Source organism: Protopterus annectens, chromosome 10.part0 (assembly GCF_019279795.1).
Source record: "Protopterus annectens isolate FY-2018-M chromosome 10.part0, PAN1.0, whole genome shotgun sequence".
In the NCBI taxonomy this organism is placed as follows: domain Eukaryota; kingdom Metazoa; phylum Chordata; order Ceratodontiformes; family Protopteridae; genus Protopterus; species Protopterus annectens.
Genome location: NC_056744.1, coordinates 385957531 through 385979082, shown reverse-complemented (window position 1 = coordinate 385979082; position 21552 = coordinate 385957531). Strand labels below are relative to the sequence as shown.

General features: G+C 42.9%; 1 protein-coding gene across 3 annotated transcripts in view; it reads left to right on the top strand.

Annotated features, from left to right (window-relative positions):
• Positions 1 to 21552, top strand: part of EDEM3 (ER degradation enhancing alpha-mannosidase like protein 3) — a 1015437-nt gene that overhangs the window by 463953 nt on the left and 529932 nt on the right. For all 3 annotated transcript variants that reach the window (XM_044085305.1, XM_044085306.1, XM_044085304.1), the window contains exons 8-9: positions 8267 to 8372; positions 8477 to 8574. In XM_044085305.1, coding sequence (XP_043941240.1) covers positions 8267 to 8372; positions 8477 to 8574 — 204 coding nt within the window. The remainder of the gene's footprint in view (positions 1 to 8266; positions 8373 to 8476; positions 8575 to 21552) is intronic.

Below are 21552 nucleotides of genomic sequence, written 5' to 3'. Positions count from 1 at the left end.
TTAAATCCTCCAAAGCTAGTTATGAAAATAAAATCGCCACTGATTCTAAAGACAGCCACAAAGCATTCTACAACTATGTCAAGAATCTCAATGGCAACACTCAGATCTGCTCTGAGCTGCAGCACAATGGCACTAGAAGTACAGAACCAACTGATATTGCTAACATCCTGGCAGATAGGTTCACTGCAAACTTTAACCCCCTTCATCCTCCAAAGGGCCCATCTCTATACCAGAAGAATTCAAAGCCCCTGAAATCACGGGTGCACAAATAAAGACCGCACTCTCCAAAGCCAAGAACACAGCATCCCTAGGACCAGACGACATCCCAGGCTGCGTTCTGCACCAACTACAGAATGAACTGGCACCCCACCTAAGTACCATGTTCAATCATAGCCTCACTTCAAGCTTTGTGCCTACTGAATGGCGCATAGTGACGGTTATCCCACTCCACAAAGGGGTGCCACCACAGACCCTGGGAATTACTGCCCCATTAGCCTGACGAGCCTGGTCTGCAAGGCCATGGAACATAACATCTTGGAGTTTATAAACAAAGACGCAGGTAATCTCCAAACTCTGGACCCCAGTCAGTTTGGGTTTGTAAAAGGTACATAATGTCTCCTAAACCTGATTGACTTCTTTGATGCAGTCACCAGAGCCATGGACGAGGGTAAGGTGGTGCACACAGCCTATCTTGACCTTGCCAAGGTTTTCGACACCATCCCCCACTCTGGAATTATAGATAAGCTCACTAAACTGGGCATAAATCCCTATGTGACAAGATGGGTGGCCAGCTGGCTCACTTACAGAACCTACACAGTGAAAGTAGCCGACTGCAAATCCGATTTCAGACCAGTGACAAGTGGAGTACCACAGAGCTCAGTCCTGGGTCCTCTCCTGTTTGGCATCTACTTCTCAGAAGTCCAGGCTAACACGGCAGATGTCCTTCGTGTTTCACTGTTGCAGTCATCACAACTGGGTTGTCTGCCTGCAGGTAGCCCTCAGTCGGCCTGAATACCAGAGTCTTGGGATTTCTGCGTCGGATGCTGTCACCTCTTCCATGACGTCAGGTCATCAGGGGTATAAAACATGCAGTCAATGCCATTACATCAGTCTTTCTTACCGAGAAGGAGCCTGAAGCAGAAGCAGTTCGCAAGTGCCGGTCGGCCGCTACCTGAAATTTTCGTTTTTCGAGTTTCAAACCTGAAGTCTTCTAAAGCTAAGTACCCCTTTGGGGATTCTTTTTTCTTGCTCTAACCGATGTCAGAAAAAGTTAACAATTGTCTTTCCTGTGGAAAGCAAATACCTGACAAAGATTTTAATTTTTACGTCATCACCTGTTTAGGTCCAGACCACGATGTCCCTCGCTGTTGGTTTTGTGCCTTGTTTAACACCCAAACCATTTGTCGTCGGGCTGTTTTTTGTAGCTAAATTCTTTCGTTCTCATTCTCCGTATTCCAAAATGGGTTCGGTAAGCCGTCTGACTACCGATCTTTCAAAAAAGCACAAAGACAGAGACAGACCGCATAGGTCAAAAACTGCCGATGACGCTTACGTTAAGCTAGTCGCCAGTCCGCCGGTACTCAGTAAGGAGCCTTTGCAGCCCCTGATGCCCGCTTCTACAGATTTGCAGGCCTCTGCTGAGACCCATTCGGAGTCTGGTATGCCGCGAGATGCTTCTTCGACTATGGAACCTGCAGATGTCTCTACCTTGGATGGGTCTGGAGCCGCTGTGCAGGCACCGGCTTCTGAGGGTGTATTCCGACCAACCGAGGGTGGAAGGTTGGCATAATGGTTAAGGTATTCACCTTACAGATCCAAGGTGCAGGGTTTGATTCTCACATGGGCTGATTGGCCAGGCTTAAAATGGTCTATAAGGACAGTTAGCCTCGTACTAAAACTAAACTAAACTATGAACTATATTCGTATTAAACCGGCAACTTAATTTTTAACTAAAACTACCGAGTTTCTCAGGCCCAGAGTTCGTGCTACGCCTAGAAAACCAACGTCCAAAGTGCATGCTCAAGCTCCCATGCCACAAAAATAAATGCTTAGAATGGCTGAAGACCTTATTACTCTAATTAGGGGAAGCCAGCCTTCCCCTGTTAAAAGACAAAGAATTTAATTTCCTTCTGATTCTACAGACCAGGAGTCTGATGACTCTGATCCTTCTGATTACCAGGACATACCCTTATCTACCTTTGAGGATTCAGATGCAGAGGAATCCATTCCCTCTGCCCCCCCTCTAGAGGACTTTTCTTTTGGTGAAACCTTGCATACCTTGAGAGCATTTCCGCTGGGAATGCCAGGACTATCCTCAGTCCAAAAAGAGACTCGGGGAATTTTTACATTTGCTTCAGCACAGGCCTCTAAGCTATACCCCTTGCCCTGGATGTTGTAGATGATGTCTTCATGGAAGCCAGTCCTACTCCTGACACTTTACTACCAGCTCCTAGAAAACCTGACAGGTACTACAGAGTACCTGACTCTCACAAATTTCTCTTTAAGAATCGTACTGCGGATCCAGAGACCATTTCCCAGGGACCTAAAGGCATTAAGGCTACTACAGCCAAAAACCCTACCCCTTCAGACAGGGATTCTAAAGCTTTAGACAGATGGGGTAAGAAGGTATATACCTCTGCAACTCTTGCTATCAGGGCTTTGAATTGCCAGTTTCACATGTTGAAGTACCAGCAACATATTATGACACTAATTAAACAAAAAATTGTGTTACTTCCACTTTGTGCAGAAAATAAAGATTCACAAGAGTTAATGCATTCTGCAAACCAAGTTAGTAAACATACTTTGCAGTGTGGGTTTGATGCCTTAAAAGCATGTTGCAGAGCTGCTGTCACTGGGTCTGTACTGAGAAGGCATGCTTGGCTGAAGGAACAAGTCTTGCCAGACCATGTCAAAGCAAAATTACTAGATGCTCCATTAAATCAGGATCGTTTGTTTGGCACAAAAGCAGAAGTTTTTCTTACAAAGATGGAAGAAAAAGCTAAACCTATGCAAACTGTCAAAGATTTCTTGCAGGTGCAGCCACCTAGATTTCAGTAGGCATTGGTCTTCAAAAAACTGGTCCTTTCCAGTCCCTCCCAGGCCTTCTCAGCCCATACCCAGGGGAAACAGACAACCAAGACTACAGTCTCAGGGTATGCGAAGATCTAAACAATGGAATGTTCCCACCTCAAAAAAAGAGAGTGGTAAGCCACCCCCTCATGGAAAAAGTTCACAATGACTTTCCAATTATCCTTCCCAGCCATGCCCAAGTACTTGCACCCCTAGGAGGAAAACTTGCCCTTCATGCAAAAAACTGGATGTCCATTACTCAGGACCGATGGATTCTAAACATTGTATCCCAGGGATATAGATTCTACTTCCACTCACTGCCAACCCCAAGCGGGTTGCCAGACCTTCCTCCAAACCAGTGGGCAGAGGCTCAAAAGCAAGTACTTTCCCTTCTCCATATCAGGGCTATTCAATCTCTTCCAGTATAACAAAGGGAACAGGGTTTCTACTCCAGACTGTTCCTGGTGCCCAGAAAAGAGAACTCTTGGCGCCTTATCCTAGATCTGTCAATTCTGAACACCTTTCTGGTGGTCCCAAAATTCAAAATGCTTACACTGCAACAGCTTCTTCCTATGCTAGCCAAGGATGCCTCGTTAGTCACCATAGACTTAACAGAAGCTTATGTGCACATCCCCATAAGGGTGTCTTACAGGAAATGTCTGTTTCAGGGCAGGCTGTATGCACTATCAGTTCTCTGCAATTCCCTTTGGCTTATCTACTGCACCCAGAGTATTCAGAAAGTGCCTGGCTTCTGCCATTGCATACTGCAGGCAGATAAATATTCAAATTTTCCCATACTTGGACGATTGCCTAATTCAGGCGGATAGTCAGGAATTGCTACTTCAGCACCTGACATTTGTAAAAAGACTTCTAACTTCATTGGGATACACCATCAATGAAAAGAAATCACAACTGGTGCCCAGCCAACAAATTGTATTCCTGGGAGCAAGCTTGAACACAACTTTCCAGATGGCATTCCTCACTCTAGAAAAGCAGGTCCATTTGACAAACTATTTCAAACTAATGGCCACCAAAACCCAGCTATCTGCAAAGAAAATACTGCAACCCCTAGGGTTCATGGCCTCATGCATTCTGCTAATTCCATATGCAAGACTGCATATGAGGAAACTTCAGTGGTACTTAAAAAGTCTCTGGTGTCAACATTCTCAGGACCTGGAAACGGTGATTCCTATCATACCTTGTCTAAGGGCAAAGGCCCTTTGGTGGGCAGAGGCATGCAACCACAACAAGGGGCTTCCTTTCACTCAACCCCTCGCTGCCCAAACCCTAATAACAGATGCATCAGACTATGCATGGGGGGCTCACATGGCAGGCAAATGGAGCCCAGAACAAATTCCCCTGCATATCAATCAAAAAGAGATGCTAGCTGTACAGAATGCTCTGACAGCCTTCAACTACCTTAACCTTCCAGGACAGCTCCTGATAAAGACAGACAACACCACAGTTATGTGGTACATAAACAAGCAGGGAGGAACTCATTCTTACCCACTCTGCAGGTTAGCCATGGCCCTGTGGAACACAGCCTTGAGCAACTAAGTGCACTTACAAGCTCATTTCCTGCCAGGCAAGCAAACTTCACTAGCAGACGACTTAAGTAGAAATTTACTGGACCCTCATGAGTGGAAACTGGAACCCAACTCATTCAAACTTCTAACCCAGAGGTGGGGAACACCGGAGGTGGACCCTTTTGCCTCCCCCCAAAACCACCAGTTGAGCAAATGTTGCACCAGGAACCCTCACAACAGAGCCTGGAAGGAGGGTGCCCTATCCTTTACATGGGAAACCCTCTCAATTTATGTCTTTCTTCCTCTGCCTCTCTCAAAAGTACTACTCAAGATCAAACAGGACAGGCCAAGGGCAATCCTTATTGCACCAGACTGGCCATGCCAGCACTGTACCCACTCCTATGCAGTCTGACAGCAGTGCCACCCTGACATCTGCATCAGACACCTTCCCTGCTGTCTCAGCAGGAGGGACAGATTTTGTGTCCACAGCTGCAAACCCTAAACCTTGCAGCCTGGCTTATCCCCTGAATACTCCACCAGCATCCCTCAGCAAACAGGTGCTGGATGTCATCCTTGAGGCCCGAAGGCCTAGTACTAGGAAATTCTATGCTGAAAAGTGGAAAATATATTGTTCTTGGAGTCAGTCTCAAGGAAAGGACACAGCTGTACCCACCTTACCTCAAATCATTGATTACCTAGCAGAGCTGCTCCACAGAGGCCTATCCTTCTCATCCATTAAGATTCATGCCTCTGCCATCTCAGCTCATTATAATACTAAGCCACGTCTCTTTTCTCAACCTCTCATCAAACAGTGCCTGAGAGGAGCTAACAATTTAAGGCCCCCTAGGACAGCTCCCACCCCGGCCTGGGACCTTAACTTTGTACTGGAGAAGCTCACACTTCCCCCTTTTGAATCTGCTGTTTCAGCAGAGTTAAAATTCCTCTCTTGGAAAACAACCTTACTTCTAGCTATTACTTCAGGAAGAAGAGTGTCTGAGTTACAGGCATTAATGGTGGTGGAGCCCTTCGTTATTTTCCATGCTGACAGGGTTTCCCTCAGGACTAACCCATCCTTTATGCCCAATGTGGTATCCATTGTGACTTTAAACCAATCCATCCATTTGCCAACCTTTTTCCCTAATCCTCAGAATAAAGAAGAAAGGATCCCGATGTGCACAGAGAGCTCAGGTTCTACCTGGACAGGACTATGCCTTTCAGAAAATCTGACCAGCTGCTAGTCGGCTTTGCTACATCGGCAGAGGGCAAGGCCATTTTGAAGCAAACCATTTCCAAACGGATAGCACACTGCATCCATTTCTGCTACAAGTACCATGGAAAACCTACCCCTCAGGGGATTAGAACTCATTCCACTAGAGCTACTTCAACCACTACAGCATTTCTCAGGGGAGTCCCTACCAGGGACATCCTGGAAGCTGCAACCTGGAGTTCTGTACACACCTTCACCTAGCATTACCACTTACCTATTTTTTTCTAAATCCAGAGATGGATTTGCTACAGCAGTCTTACAAGGCCTGCTAGCCAGCCCTAACACTTCTTGACTGCCTCCACCCTTCCTCAGCTTTGGAAATCAACCCAAGTGTGATGACTGCAACAGTGAAACACGAAGAACATAGTACACTTCTGTACACTTACCATAAATGTAGATGTTAGAGTGTGTTCACTGTTGCAGTCCTGGTTTCCCTCCCTCCAGCCCCCTGGCTTTCCTCTATCCTTTCTGCCTATCCTCTTTATGGCCATCTTTTATGGCAGGGGTATTTACTTTTTACTGGAGGTGTTCTACACCGTGTAATAGCTTCCTATTTTGGGGGCTGCTGACATCTGTGGCAAGAAAAACTGATGTAATGGCATCGGCTGCATGTTTTATACTCCTGACGTCATGGAAGAGGCGACAGCATCTCACCCAGCAATCCCAAGACTCTGGTATTTGGGCAGACTGAGGGCTACCTGCAGGCAGATAACCCAAGTGTGATGACTACAACAGTGAATACTCTCGAACATGTACATTTATGGTAAGTGTATACAACTGTACTGTCTTTGGACTGCAAACTAGGAGCAATAATGGAATTGCCTAATGATGTGGATATTCTACAAAGGGGCCTCACTGAGACTGATGCTTGGTGTCAAAGTCATGGCCTCAAGCTCAGTGCCAAGAAGTGCATTGTCATCCCCTTTGGGAAAAACACTGTACCCATGAACTACCACATAGGCGGTAGCCTACTAAACACTGAAAGTGTGATAAGAGACCTTGGGACACAGGTGGACAGTAGTCTCTCCTTTGATTATCACATCGCCACAGTAGTCAGGAAATCCTTCTATATGGCACACCTCATTACAAAGGGCTTCACCTCCAGAAAAAAAGAGGTCATTGTTCCTCTCTACTCATCCCTCATCAGACCCATTATAGAGTACAACACCCTGTTTGGCATGTACTTCGCAAGACATCTACAACAACTAGAAAGGCCTCAGAAATACCTCACTAAGAGGATTACCAGCCTCAAACAGATGCCATACGCAGACTGTCTCAAAAAACTCCAGCTGTAGTCTGTCTCATATCGCCTACTCAGAGGCAACCTCTGCCTAATATACAAAGCTATGTCAAACCCAGATCTGTTGAACATGCTACACTTAAAGAAATCCCAATCTCTCCGAGCCACATGCTCCAGGGACCTAAACCTTGTTCCCACATTAAACAGAACATGCTGGAGGGATAGATTCCTGTTCCAGAGACTTCCCATGCTCTGGAACAGACTACCCATTCATGTCAAACAAAGCTCCTCATTAACCCTCTTTAAGAAAAATCTTGATGATTGGATGAGAAATAGGAAATTCAACCCGGGGATCACTTCTGTGGTTCTGCTCGACAGGGGCACAGGAAAATAATTTTCTTGGGTGGTGAAAGCTAGGAACTTTTTTTGGATAGGCTTATATAGGCCCAAGGGTCGAAAGCCTAGTACCTACCTATGAACCTATGAGTAAGATATGGCAATGTGCAGAACAGTAGTTAAGAAATGGAGGGGAAAAAATTAGGTAAGCTTGTCTTACCCTGATCCCAGACGTTTCATTCTCTTCTCTTTTGCAAGAGATCTTGTTAGTGCATGTACATGATCTTTGTATAACTGTTCTAAGGCATTTATGTACTGACTTGCTAAATTAAGGCAGGGTTGTCTTCTAATTTTTTTAGAGGTGAACTTCATGTTAGGACCAAGGCCAGACATTAAATGAGTTGTGGTGAAAGTTGAGCAATATGTTTATATGAATCCTAGCTAGTGTTGCCTGTATTTATCCAGTGCCGAATTAAAGCTTTGTTGTATTTATGCACACCATATGTTTTAGGTACAGAATCTGTTTATGTCTTAGTTAATTTTTTTGCAACCAGGTAAATTGCATAGCATTCTGTTTATTCAAGTTTGTAGACTGTTACAGTGTGCCCTTTAAAATAGTTTTATTCCTGGTTATGAACTAAAGAACAAGTACTGACAGAAAGGGTTAATTTCTTTTGACATTTTCTCACCATGTGACTGACGTTGTGGCTTGCTTTTTTAAGTTTATCATTACAAACTGAGATTATGCCAATGCCTACTTAATTGTTAGTACTGAATCTGTGATGGAGTATTAGTTATCACTTTATCTTTAATTTTTTACCATGGCAGGAACATGCAAGAAAAGCTTTGGATTTTCTCTGGGAGAAAAGGCAGCGTAGCAGTAACCTTGTAGGAACAACTATAAACATTCATACTGGAGACTGGGTCCGCAAAGGTATAGAGTGCTTGATTTCTTATTCGTATTGTAGAGTATTGCCTTGTGAGTTTATCATATTTCCTAGAGCAAAGTAAATTGTCTTGTCTTGGTGTATTTTCTAGACAGTGGAGTTGGAGCAGGAATTGATTCCTACTATGAATATTTATTGAAAGCTTATGTGTTACTGGGAGAGGACATTTATCTGGAGAGGTTTAACACAGTAAGTTTTTAATGCCAATTTCTTTGTTTAAAATCATTAAACATTTAACATTAAGAAAATTAAACCAGTTGTTAACTCTTAACTAAGCATTATTAAAAGTAAAACATGTAGATGCAAAGTGCTTCCCAGGCAGTCTCGAATCCTTGCCAGAAAATGTATTGTAATGTTGCAGTCCAGGGTTATCAGCTGTCAGAATGTGGCTTTTCTACACTCTCTACGTTAATATTGTCATAGTCACATCCCTCCATGTGAGGACAGTTAAGACCTTAAAATTTAACCCTTTCATTAAGTACCCAAATAAAGGATTCTAGGATGCCTCAGTCTTATTTTCATGATGTAGCTTGTACTTTTTAACAATAAAATTGCTGCTTTGACATGTTCAGTAATATGTGGCTTGTTATGACAAAATAACTATGAGGTGTCTCTGAAGAAAGTCAGTTGTACCTAGCTTGTGTGATGAGACTTTTAAAGCTGTTGCACTCCTCCAAGCACTGTCTCGGACAGGACAGTTGTCAGTGTGATCAGCAGGGACGAAAGGACGATGTTTTGCAGGCAGCTGTCTGCTTTGTTTCAGAGTGTGGGGATGATTTGTTGCCAGTATAATTTGCAGTTCTGTACAGAACAGAGGTTAGATGCCATGTCATTAGAAGACCTTTTGGGAGTTGTGCCATGCATTTGAGTGAGCCTTGGTCATATACTTGCACATTCCAAATTCTGCGTAAAGGGAAAACCTTTTGTTTTTATGAGGCTGAGATACATAAGAGGGAATGACTGGGTTAAGAACTCCGTTTTGTGCAATTCACTTCTCTCTGGTAAGGGTAGGGCTTTGTCTTGGTTGACACAAACTCACCCTTTCATACATTACAAGTTTATTTGACCCAAGAGACAGACATGTACAATGCCTGAATTCTTTTTAATTTTTTTGTTTGGTTTTTAAGCAATAAATAAAATAATTATAAAATAAATAGCTATTTACATAGGTCGACAGCTGATCGATACATCAAAGTTATACATAAACAACAATTAATATTTTTCAAGCAAGTCTTTAAGCCAAGATTTATATGTTCTTCTTTCGGCTTTTCCTGGTTAGGGGTCGCCTCAGCGGAACCAGTGATTGGCAGTAGATTTTTACGGTGCCGTGGTGCCAGCTCGGCACCCAACCTTCAATGAAGGCATGTCCATTCACGCATGTCTTTGGAATGCCACTCGACCACGGGGAGGACATGCAGACTCCACACAGAAGGTGCTCCAGCCGAGAATCGAACGGGAGAACCTCTTGCTGTGAGGCGACAACGCTACCTCTGCACCGCCGTGGCTTCTTAAGCCAAGATTTATATGAATGTGTAATATTAGAAGTTCTCATCTTTATAGTATGCAGTTCACTATTGCAAATAGGTTTTGTTATACTAATAAATTCAACACTAGAGGGGGTAACTTTACTTTTCCAATTTTTAGTAATTACTTATCAAGGTATAGCAAGAATAGACCAAAGACGAGGCACTTGGGTTTTTGAAATTATAAAGTTAAAACAGCTCCTGCAAGTACGGCAACTGCACGGTTCCAAACAGCTCATAGCAATACAAATCACAGGGAAGCCAGCAGACTGTAGCATTCAGTATTTAATAAATACTAGCTCAAAAGCAAAAAGAAGATAAACAGACCGGTTTTGGCTGTAAAAATGACATAGCCTTCATCAGTGCAATCGCTATGTAATTTTTACAGCCAAAACCAGTCTGTTTTGTTTTCTTTTTGGTTTTGAGCTAGTATTGATTAAATAGTGAATGCTACAGTCTGCTGGCTTCCCTGTGTTTTGTATTTTTGAAATTATCTCAGGAATTGGAGCATTAAATAAAACTAAATGTTTAGAAATATCGCATCTGTCTGGCTATAGAGCTTGAATAAAGTTATTAATTTCTTTCCAAAAAGGGGAGATAATTTCACATTCATATACCATATGTGTCCAATTAGCTGTTATTTCAGAATCACATCTCCAGCATTTAATTCTGTTTGATTTGTACACAATTATAATTGTTAGGAGTGACAAAAGCTCTGTGTAAACATGTCCAAGTGAAAATGTTCCAGTATAATGAAGATGTAGTTTTATCTGTAGATTGTAATATTTTCTTGTATTCTCCAGAGAAGTCTTCATTATTAATTTTTGTAGAGTAGTTCTAATAGGAGCTGTCTCAGTATGTGAAATCTAACTTGAGTTTTATAAATCTGTGACAAATATGATTTGTTTTTCATTGCATTATCATTGATATTTATTAAGAATTCCAATAATTAGGGGAACAATTTTTTATCTTAGTTAAATATCTTATTTATCTCTCACAAAGTCTCTAAACATTTGTAAAATTAACCAGTTCTCAGAATCTTGATTGTATTTGGACCTTAAATTTTCAAAAGTATATATATTTTTAATAGAGTGTATATATATATATATATATATTATATATATATATATGTATAATTTTTTCAACAGTATATATATATATATATATATATATATATATATATATATATATATATATATATATATATATGACTTGAGTCGACAGTTCATTTGATTGACACTCATTTGGTCGACAGTTCATTTGGTCGCCAAGCCGATTTGCCCCCTTTCCCCATGTTGTGCAACCCTGGAGTTCGTATATATAGTTAGGGGGTGTGGGCTGAAGCCCCTCAAAAATGTCGACCAAATGAACTGTCGACCAAATGAGTGTCAATCAAATGAACTGTCGACCAAGTCATATAGACCCATATACATATATACATATACATATATATATATATAAAATCAGTACCATTTAATAACTGATGTAAATAAATTAAATTACTTTGTTTCAATATTAGCATTTTGTTAAAGTTGTGAGTTTCTTAGCAGTCATTTGTGTATGCAGTTGGAAATATAGAAAACATTAAGTCTTCAATACAATGGTTAGAATATGTGAACTTTTGGAAAGAGGAAATGATGCTATTTAAAAAAGGGAATTTGAGAAGAGGATGTAATAGCATTTATGCAAATATCTTTCAATAACCAGATGAAACTATAATAACATTTCTTGATGTATTTGTTTCCATTTTGAATTATAAGATGAATTTATCCACATTGCTTTAACTTTTAGAATTGTTGAAGTAGCATATAATTGAATATCGGGGAATCCTTTTCCACCATTATCCCAACCTTTTCTGTGCCAGTCATAGGAAAGTCTTGGTTTATTAGGATGCCGAAAATTTTTAAGTAGAGTAGTATTTTCCTTCTTTATTATTTTTTCTTTTTTGGAGATAGTACTAAAGATTGTAAGGTAAACAGTATTTAGGGAGAATTACCATCTTAATAAGCATTAATCATTCTTACATGGTAAAGAAGAATTTGTTCCAATTTGTGACTAAATTAAAAATTTTTATCAACAACCTGTTGAAAGTTAGTTTGTATTATTTCTTTGCTATTAGACATAATGGCTATACCAAGGTATTTAATTTAATTGCTATTCCGATTGAAGTTTGAATATTTTTGTATGATTTTTTTTTTAATTTTTTTAATTAATGACGTACGTGTTTTATAATGATTAAATATTAAGTTTGAAAATTCTTCACACTGACTGATAGGATTAATTATATGTTCTAATGAATGTTCTGTATTTCCTATTAGTAAAATGTCAGCAAAGAGCTGAACCTTTAGTTTGAAGTCTTCTTTTATTTTGATACCATTAATGTTTTTATTGGATCTAATGTATTAGCAAAGGGTTCTATACTAATGCAAAAAGTAAAGGTGATGATGGACAGCCTTTCTTTGTGCCCTTTTATAATTTAAAGAATTTGAAAGAATAGAGCTGATTTTTCCATAAGCACAAGAGTTATTGTATAACTTGGAAATTAATGCAATTAGCTCAGGTGAGAAATTATACACTTTAAGTGTTGTAAACAGATATGACCAGTTAACCGACTAAAAAGCCTTATCTAACTCGAGACTAATGATAGAAAGTTATTTTTTATTTTTATTTGTATAGTCTGTTATTGTATGTATTCTTATTGTATTATCCTGTACTTTCCTGTTTAAAATAAACCCAGTTTGATCATTGTTAATTAGTTTAGGTATAAGTAGATTAATTCTGTTAGCATAAATGGACATGAACATCTTATAGTCGACATTTAAAAGAGAAATGGGTCTGTATGATGAACACTTTGTAGGATCCTTATCTTGTTTTAAAATAGTTGATATAAGGGAATGTTTCAATGATGGGGCAACTTCAGCAGTTTGTTTTTGTTTCTCTGTATACCTTGTATAGTATTTTAACTGCAATGCTTGCATTTTTGAGATGCAGAGAAACTATTTATTGCTCTAAAAAAGATTCCAGATTCCATAGCTGACTTTTTAGAGATGTTAATGTGCAACAGAAAATGCCTTTTCTCAGCTGGGGTGCCTTCTGTGCAGAGTCTGTATGTCCTCCCTGCATTAGTGTGTTTTTCTCTGGGTGTTCCAGTTTCCCCCCACGTTACAAAGACATGCGCATCTAGAGCATTTCCCTCTGGGCCTCCCCTGAAAATTGTCTTGTTCCAAGTCGTACTTTTCCAGTAAACAGAAGTTAAAAATAAAAATTATACAGCATTATGCTATTCTTGAGTGGTCAAAGCCTGTATCCCAATTACATCTTTGGGTTCAGTGTGAAACTGTCACATCTTATTAAGATTTAATTATTTGTCATTCCTTTAGTGCACCAACCCAAGTTACCTCAGATCTCGTTTGCCACTTTTTGTGAAAGATATGGTTGATTATAGCTCTCAAGTGTTTTTTAGATAAGTTGTGTAACTATATTCTAAATCTTAATATTTTCTGAATTCAGGGGTGCCCTTATCCTTTTGGAGTTTCATCGATCTAGGTCCCCCTCTGTACTTTCAACCCATTCTTCCAGAAGTTTGACAGAGGAAGATGCGGAGAGAGTGGTTCTAATACATTTGTAACACAAGCATATGAATTATGTTGATATTCGCAAATGACATATAATTATTTACAAAATTCCAGATAGCTGGACTGGCAGTATCTCCTTTTCTGGCACCCCACCACCCCACCGAAGACTCAAGCTGGGTTTTCAAGTGACCCTTGAGAAGCGTTGCTTTATGAGAGGGTTGAGCCTATCTGGGAATACATTACTCCATTCCCTGTCTTGAGAGCCCATCTGCATTGACATTGCTAACCCCACTGCGGTGCTGCACTGTCATATGATATGCCTGCAACCCTAGGCTCCACCTTTGTAACTAGGCATGTTGCTAGCTGACCCAATGTAGCCATGTTAAGGGATTGTGGTCTGTAACTACAGTGAATTTCCTTCCATACACATAAGGCTGAAGTTTCTGCAGTGCCCACACTATGGCTAGACATTCCTTTTTTACAGCTGCATAGCATTCCTCCCTGGGTTGGAGCCTATGACTGAGATATACCAATGGGTACTCTTCTTCTTCTTCTGAGGAAACCTGGCTGAGTACAGCCCCCACCCCATGGTTTGAAGCATCCACCTGCACAACAAATTATTTGCTATAATCTGAATTGGCTAACACAGTGAATCCTCCCAAAGCTCCTTTAAGCTTCTGGAATGCTCACATGCTGGGGTCCACACTACCTTATCTGGCCTGTTTTTCCTTGTCAGGTCTGTGAGGGGAGCAGCTATAGTACTATAACTGGGGACAAACTTTCTGTAGGACCCTGCTGTCCCTAAGAATGCCCTCACCTGCTTTTTGGTAACGGACAGGTCATGCTTGAATGGCTTCCACTTTGGCAGGTTCTGGCCTGATCTTACCACTCCCCACCCTGTGCCCCTGGTAAGACCTTTGCCATACCCACCTGACACATACTGGGCTTAATGGTCAACTCTGCCCTTTCTAGTCTGGTCAGCACCTCTCTGACATGCTGAATATGCTCTTGCCAGGAATGGCTATAGATGGCAATGTCATCCAGGAAAGCAAGGGCGAAATCTTCTGCAAGGATATGATCTACCAGCCTCTGGAAAGTTGCTGGGGTATTTTTCATCCCAAAGCGCATCTTTGTGAACTCATACATGCCAAAAGGAGTCCCAAAGGCTGACCTCTCTCTACCATTGGGAATCAAGGGCACCTGCCAGTAACTCTTGGTAGGATCAATAGTAGTAAGATACTTGGCCCCACCCAGCTGCTCTAAGGCTTCATCTGTCCTAGGCATGGGATAAGCATCTGACTCTGTGTGACTATTTAATTTCCTGCAGTCAACACAAAACTTGGTGCTGCCATCCTTCTTTGGTACCAACACCATTGGGGAGGCCCAGGGACTGCTGGACTCCTAGATTACCCCTAGTTCCAACATTTCCTGCATCTCCTCCCTCAGAGTCTGTTTGACCATCTCGGGCACCCTATAAGGGGCCTGCTTAATAGGCCTCTGGGGTCCTGTATACACATGGCACTGCACCAGGTGGTGCACCCTGGTTTCCCAGTGAATATGTCCCCAAATTCCTGTTACACTGTTTGGATTTCTTGAACCTGGGTGGGGGATAGCTGCTGGGACATTGCTACCCCTTCCACTGGAGAGTCAGTCTGGGCCTCACTGAGATCAGTCAGCATAACCCCCTCAGACTCCTCCTGCCATCCACTGCAGATACTCATCACAAGGGCCTCTCTGTCATGGTAAGGTATCATCTTGTTAACATGGTACAATTTATGCCCCTGCCTCCTTCCTAGCAGTTCTGTCATGTAGGTAACATCACTGACTTTCCATACCACTTTGCAGGGTCCCTTCCAATCTGCCTGCAGCTTGTTGTGTCTGACAGCAATGAGAACCATAACCTGCTGCCCTACAGCATACTTTCTAGCTCGAGCATTCCTGTCGTACCAGACCTTTTTCTGCTGTTGGGCTTCTGGCAGGTTCTCCTGGGCCAAGCGCAGAGTTCCCTGAGTCTTGTCCTGAGGTTCAGAACATATGCCACAACAGACTCCTTGTGAGATTCACACTCCCACTGTTCACAAATCAAATGTAGAGGTTCCATCAACCTATGCCCATACAGCAGTCAGAGGGTGAAAAACCTGTGGTTTCCTGGGGCACTTCCCATTAAACAAGCAACAGATGAGGCAAATATTTGTCCCACTCCCTCTTAAACTGGTCTGCAAATGCCCATAGCATGGCCTTGAGTGCAGAGTTTAACCTGTCTACAAGACCATTAGTCTGGGCATGGTAGGAGGTGGTCTTTAGGTGCTTCACCCCACAATGTTTCCACAGACAAGCCAGCCGGTGTGACATGAAATTGGCACCTCTGTCAGTATTTATTTTGGGAAACCTACCCTACTGAAAATCTCTAACAAAGTAGTTGACACCTTTTCTGCCTCAATGGAGGACAGAGCCACCGCCTCCGGGTATCTGGTAGCCTAATCTACTACCACTAGAATATACTTCTTCCCTGTGGAACTTGGGTACTTAGAGACCCCACAATATCCATAGCTACCCTCTGAAATGGCTCCTCAGTCACAGACAAAGGCATCAAAGGAACCTTGACCTTCTCCCCTGCGGTGCCAACCTTTTGTCACTGCTCACAGGTCCTGCATTACCCTGTTACATCTCTGGAAATCCAGGCCAATAAAAGCTCTGCATAATACGTCTCTGGTACGCTTTATGCCCATATGACCTGGAAAGGGAATATCATGGGCTATAGCTGGACGTACCAGTAAAAAACAACCCCTGTACGTACAGCAATTGCACGGCTTGAATTCCAACTAGAAAAACAGCAAAGTAAGCCAGCAAACTGTGATGCTGAACAAATTCAGTATTTAATATATGTCAGCAAAAGAAAAAAGGAAAAACAGACTTGGGCATACAGCAGATCACAGACCAACAGCAGGGAAAACCTTGTGTAACAGTAAAAAACTTGGAATTCAAGCCATGCAATTGCCGTACGTGCAGGGGTTGTTTTTTTACTGCTACACAAGGTTTTCCCTGCTGTTGGTCTGTGACCTGCTGTATGCCCAAGTCTGTTTTTCCTTTGATGCATTTTTTGGTATTCAGCTTGAAGCCATGTTTCTGGCACCAGTCATTTGTTTGTGTGAGACCCTCTTTGCGGATGTCCACATCACTGGGGAAATTTATGACGGTGCCTATCTTGCAGTCATCTGCAAACTTGGTTAGCTATAGCCCACTAGTTTTGGCCTGCACCTCCAAAAAGTATATCCCAAATAACAGAGGCCCCGAGACCGAACCCTGGGCTATGCCACTTGTTACAGGTCTGTTGCTTGAGGTGGCTTCCCCTATTTTGACTAGGTGGGTTCTATCAGTGAACAGGTTAGCTACCCATCTGGCAACAGATTGATGCCTAACTGAGAGAGTTTATTTATTATGCCCGAGTGGGAATCCATTCCATGGCCTTGCAGATCAGGCTAGATAGGCTGATGAGTCTATAATTTCCTGGATCGGTAGACGCTCCACCTTTGTGCATGGGTCTATAATACCCTGGATCGGTAGATGCTCCACCTTTGTGCAAAGGGATGACAACGGCTGTCCTCCACTCAGCTTGGACAAAGCCAGTACTCAGGCTTTGGTTGAATAGGGCACCTAATGGTACTGCAAGTTCCTGCCTGAGTTCATGTAGGATGTAGCCTGGGATGTTATTGGGTCCCATAGAGGTGGTATTTTTTGCCTTTGAAAAAATAGTGATGACTGGAAATGTCCTGATTTACTGATTGGGGAACAGGGGTGATGTTTTCGCTGGATCTGTCGGCCAGCAAGTTTACTATATCTGCGACATTTGTATATGTGGTGTCCTTGACCACCAGTTCTGAACAGATGTCCTTCAAGGATGCATCTGCAGTCCTTACAAATGGGTTGTCCTGTCGTCAGGCAGCCCTTCGGTCGGCCAGATTCCAAAGTCTGGGTCTGGCCTCGGCTGGTGTCGCACCTCACCCGACGTCATAGCTGCAGTTCTTCGGGTATAAAGGCATCAGCCGATGCCATTTTCCTCAGTCTTTCTTGCCGCGTGGCGCCCAAAGCAGAAGCTGTTCGCAAGTGCCGGTCGGTCAGATCCAGAGATTACTACTACGAATACTATTACCGAAGACTTCTAAAAAGCTAAGTACCCCGTTGGGGACTCTTTCTTGCCTCAGCCGATGTCAGAAAAAGTAAATAACTGTTTAACTTGTGGGAAACAAATTCCTCATAAAGATTTCCACTCTTACTGCTTACCTTGTTTAGGCCCAGACCACGACGTAGCAGCTTGTTTAGCCTGTGCTTCTTTCAACCGACAAACGCTTAGGCGTCGGTCGGAGTTTGCTGAACAGTTTTTCGGCTCAGATTTTGCGTACATAATGCCGTCGGATCCTCCGACTACTCAAATAGTTAAGAAACGCAAAGAAAAGGACCGACACTTGCGGTCCGCGGTTTCGGCCGAAACCGCGGTTAAGCAAACCGCGAGTGTCTCTGTTTCGGCTGAAACCGAGCAAACGGTTCAATCTTCAGCCGAATCCATGACTACTACCGAGGCCCCTTCTACCCTAGTTGAATCGGCCTCTGAAGTTTTACCTACTACTGTGGTTTCACAAGATTTATCGGACACCATCCCTGTGGATGTTTCTACCCCAGCACGTGGTGCTGCTAGGCCTCCTGCAGCCATGTCTATAAAGGCCTTTGCCAGGGCTAAAGCAGCCAAAACTTCTAAGTCTGTGCCTGTTAAGCCCCCCTCTCACAGGCCCAGTTCCAGTTCCCAAATGCTTACTCTGGCAGAGGATCTCATCTCTTTAATAAGGGGATCCCAATCTCACCCAGACAGGGCCTCTCAACCTCCAGAAAAGAGACCTAGAGCAGAGCCCCCCGAGCCAGGGTCCTCAGATGACTCTTCTGATGATACAGACAATACAGACCATCCAGAGGCTCCTTTTTCTACTTATGAAGATTCCGATGCTGAAGAATCGATTCCTTCTGCCTCTCCACCAGAGGAATTTTCCTTTGGGGAAACTTTACATGCCATGAGAGAGCAATTCCAATGGCAGGGACAAGATTTCTCAGATTCAAGAAAAGGCTTAGGACCTTTTACACTTACCGCAACATAGGCCTTTAGCTATACCTCCAGTTCTTCCTGTTGTGGATGATGCATTTAATGATGCCTGCACTGCTCCTGATACTTTACCTCCAGCCTCTGCTAAGCCCGATAGGTTCTACAGGGTCCCGGACACTCATCACCATTTATACAAGGCCCCTTTTGCAGATCCTGAGACTATCTCCCAGGGGCCTAAGGCAGTAGCTTCGACCTCAGCGAAAAACCCTCTCCCTTCTGAAAGGGAATCCAGGTCCTTAGAGAGATGGGGTAAAAAAGTATACACCTCTGCTACTCTCTCAGCTAGAGCATTGAACTGTCAGTTTCATATGATCCAATACCAAAAGTTTATGCTTGATCAGTTAACTAAGAAACTGTCCTCTGATGATTCCTTAGATAAGAAATATGTTCTAGAAATGGTGAATAACATTCAGCAGGTTAGTAACCATTCCTTAAAATGTGGCTATGATGCACTGGAGGCTTCATTTAGATCAGCCATGACTGGCACAGTTATAAGAAGGCATGCATGGTTGAAAGAACAGGTCTTGCCGGATCATGTTAAAGCAAAACTATTAGATGCTCCTATGGATAAGGTCAGTTTGTTTGGTTCTCCTGCCCAACAGGTACTGAAGAAAATGGAAGAGAAGGCAAAATCTGTACAAACAGTGAAAGATTTCTTACAGGTTCAGCCCCAAGGTTTAGCAGGAACTGGCCTTCCAAAATTGGTCCTTTCCAGACTCCTCTAAAACTCAGAGAGGCAGGAATAGGCGTTCAAGAGGCAGAAATCAATCCAGAGGAGGTGCCTACAGGGGACGCCAGTGGCAAGGCAACAACCAACGAGGCACAGACACAACCACTACCACTGCAACAGGACAATCACAGTGACTTGGCTCTGACACCGCCTACCAGGGAACAAATAGCAGCACCCTTAGGCGGAAAGTTAGCCTTATTTTCAAAAAACTGGCACTATATCACAAGAGACAAGTGGATTTTGCAAACTATAGACCAAGGCTACAAGTTTCATTTCTACACTTTACCAGTAAAAAGAGGAATGCCAAACCTACCACCAAATCAAAAGACAGAAGCTCTAAAACAAATAGCTCAATTAGCAAAGATGAGAGCTGTGGAAAGGGTACCACCTACAGAACAAGGCAAGGGATTTTACTCCAGACTCTTCCTGGTACCAAGAAAAGAGAAAAATTGGAGGCCTATTCTCGACCTGTCCGCTTTAAACACATTCATCATTGTTCCAAAATTCAAAATGCTGACCCTACAGCAACTTCTTCCCATGCTGGGCAAGGAGTATTGGCTGGTAACTCTAGATCTCAAGGAGGCATACCTGCACGTCCCCATACGACCAAATTGCAGAAGATACCTCAGATTTCTTGCAGGATCAGAGCATTATCAATTCTCAGCATTGCCCTTTGGCTTATCTACTGCCCAGAGTGTTCACAAATGCCTGGCATCAGTAATCGCTCACTGCAGGCTTCAGGGAATCCAAATTTATCCATACCTGGACGACTGCCTGATACAAGCGGACAACAAAAACAAGCTGACACAAGACTTACAAAGAGTCATTTGCTTACTACAAGCCCTGGGATACACAGTCAATTTAAAAAAGTCAAGACTGATACCATCCCAAACAATAACCTTCTTGGGTGCAGAATTGGACACAGTAAAACAGATGGCATTCCTAACTGCAGAAAAACAAGAACAACTTCCTCTCTACTTCTTGGCATTAACAAAGCAGAACAAACTAACAGCATGGAAAGTACTGCAGGCCTTGGGCTTCATGGCATCCTGCAAAATCCTGGACCCCGATGCCAGACTGCGTATGAGAAAGCTACAGTGGTACCTAAAGAATTTATGGTCTCAACACAGGCACAGCTTAGAAACGAAATACCACTAATCCCATGCCTGAAACAAGAGTTCCTATGGTGGGCTCAGGCATGCCAGTCAAACCCAGGTTTGCCCTTCCACAGCATTCAACCAAGCCAAACCATCACAACGGACGCCTCAGACCTCGGTTGGGGGGCCCACATGCTGGACAAGTGCATACAAGGCTTATGGACTCCAGATCAGCTGCACCTGCACATAAATCAAAAGAAATGCTGGCAGTAAAACTAGCAATCCAGAATTTCAGACCATTCCTCCAAGAAGGCCAATTGATGATAAGGACAGACAACACCACAGTCATGTGGTACATCAACAAACAGGGAGGCACTCATTCATACCCTCTATGCCGAATGGCTCTGGACCTATGGAATTTGGCTCTGAGTTACAACATTCAGTTACAGGCAATATTTGTACCGGAAAGAAAACATCCTAGCAGACATGTTAAGCAGAACTACCTCGGATGCTCACGAATGGATGCTAGCGCCGGACATCTGCAAGGCCATCACAAAGAAATGGGGACTGCCACAAATAGACCTATTCGCATCCCCACTCAATCACCAGCTCAAGAAATTCTGCACAAGGACATACCACCCACTTGCTTGGAAGGTGGACTCTCTATCCTTCAGTTGGAAAGGCCTGACAGCATATGCATTTCCACCTCTTCCTTTGATGCACAAGGTACTATTGAAAATCAAAGAGGAGCGTCCAAGGATAATTCTGATAGCTCCAGATTGGCCAAGACAACATTGGTATCCATTACTGAGGAGCATGTCTCGGGGGAAAACGTGGACACTACCCCTGATTCCTTTGATGTTAACTCAGAGCGACTACAACATCCTGCATCCAAACCTGAAAACTCTGCAACTGACTGCCTGGAACATTACATAACAGCAACTAACCCAGATTTATCCCAAAGGGTTAAAGACATTATCCTTGAGGCCCGCAGACCTTCAACAAGAAGGAACTATGCAAGAAAATGGAAAAGGTTTCTCATTTGGAGTACTGAAAGGGGGAAAGATGTGTCAAAGGTAGACATTGCCAACAT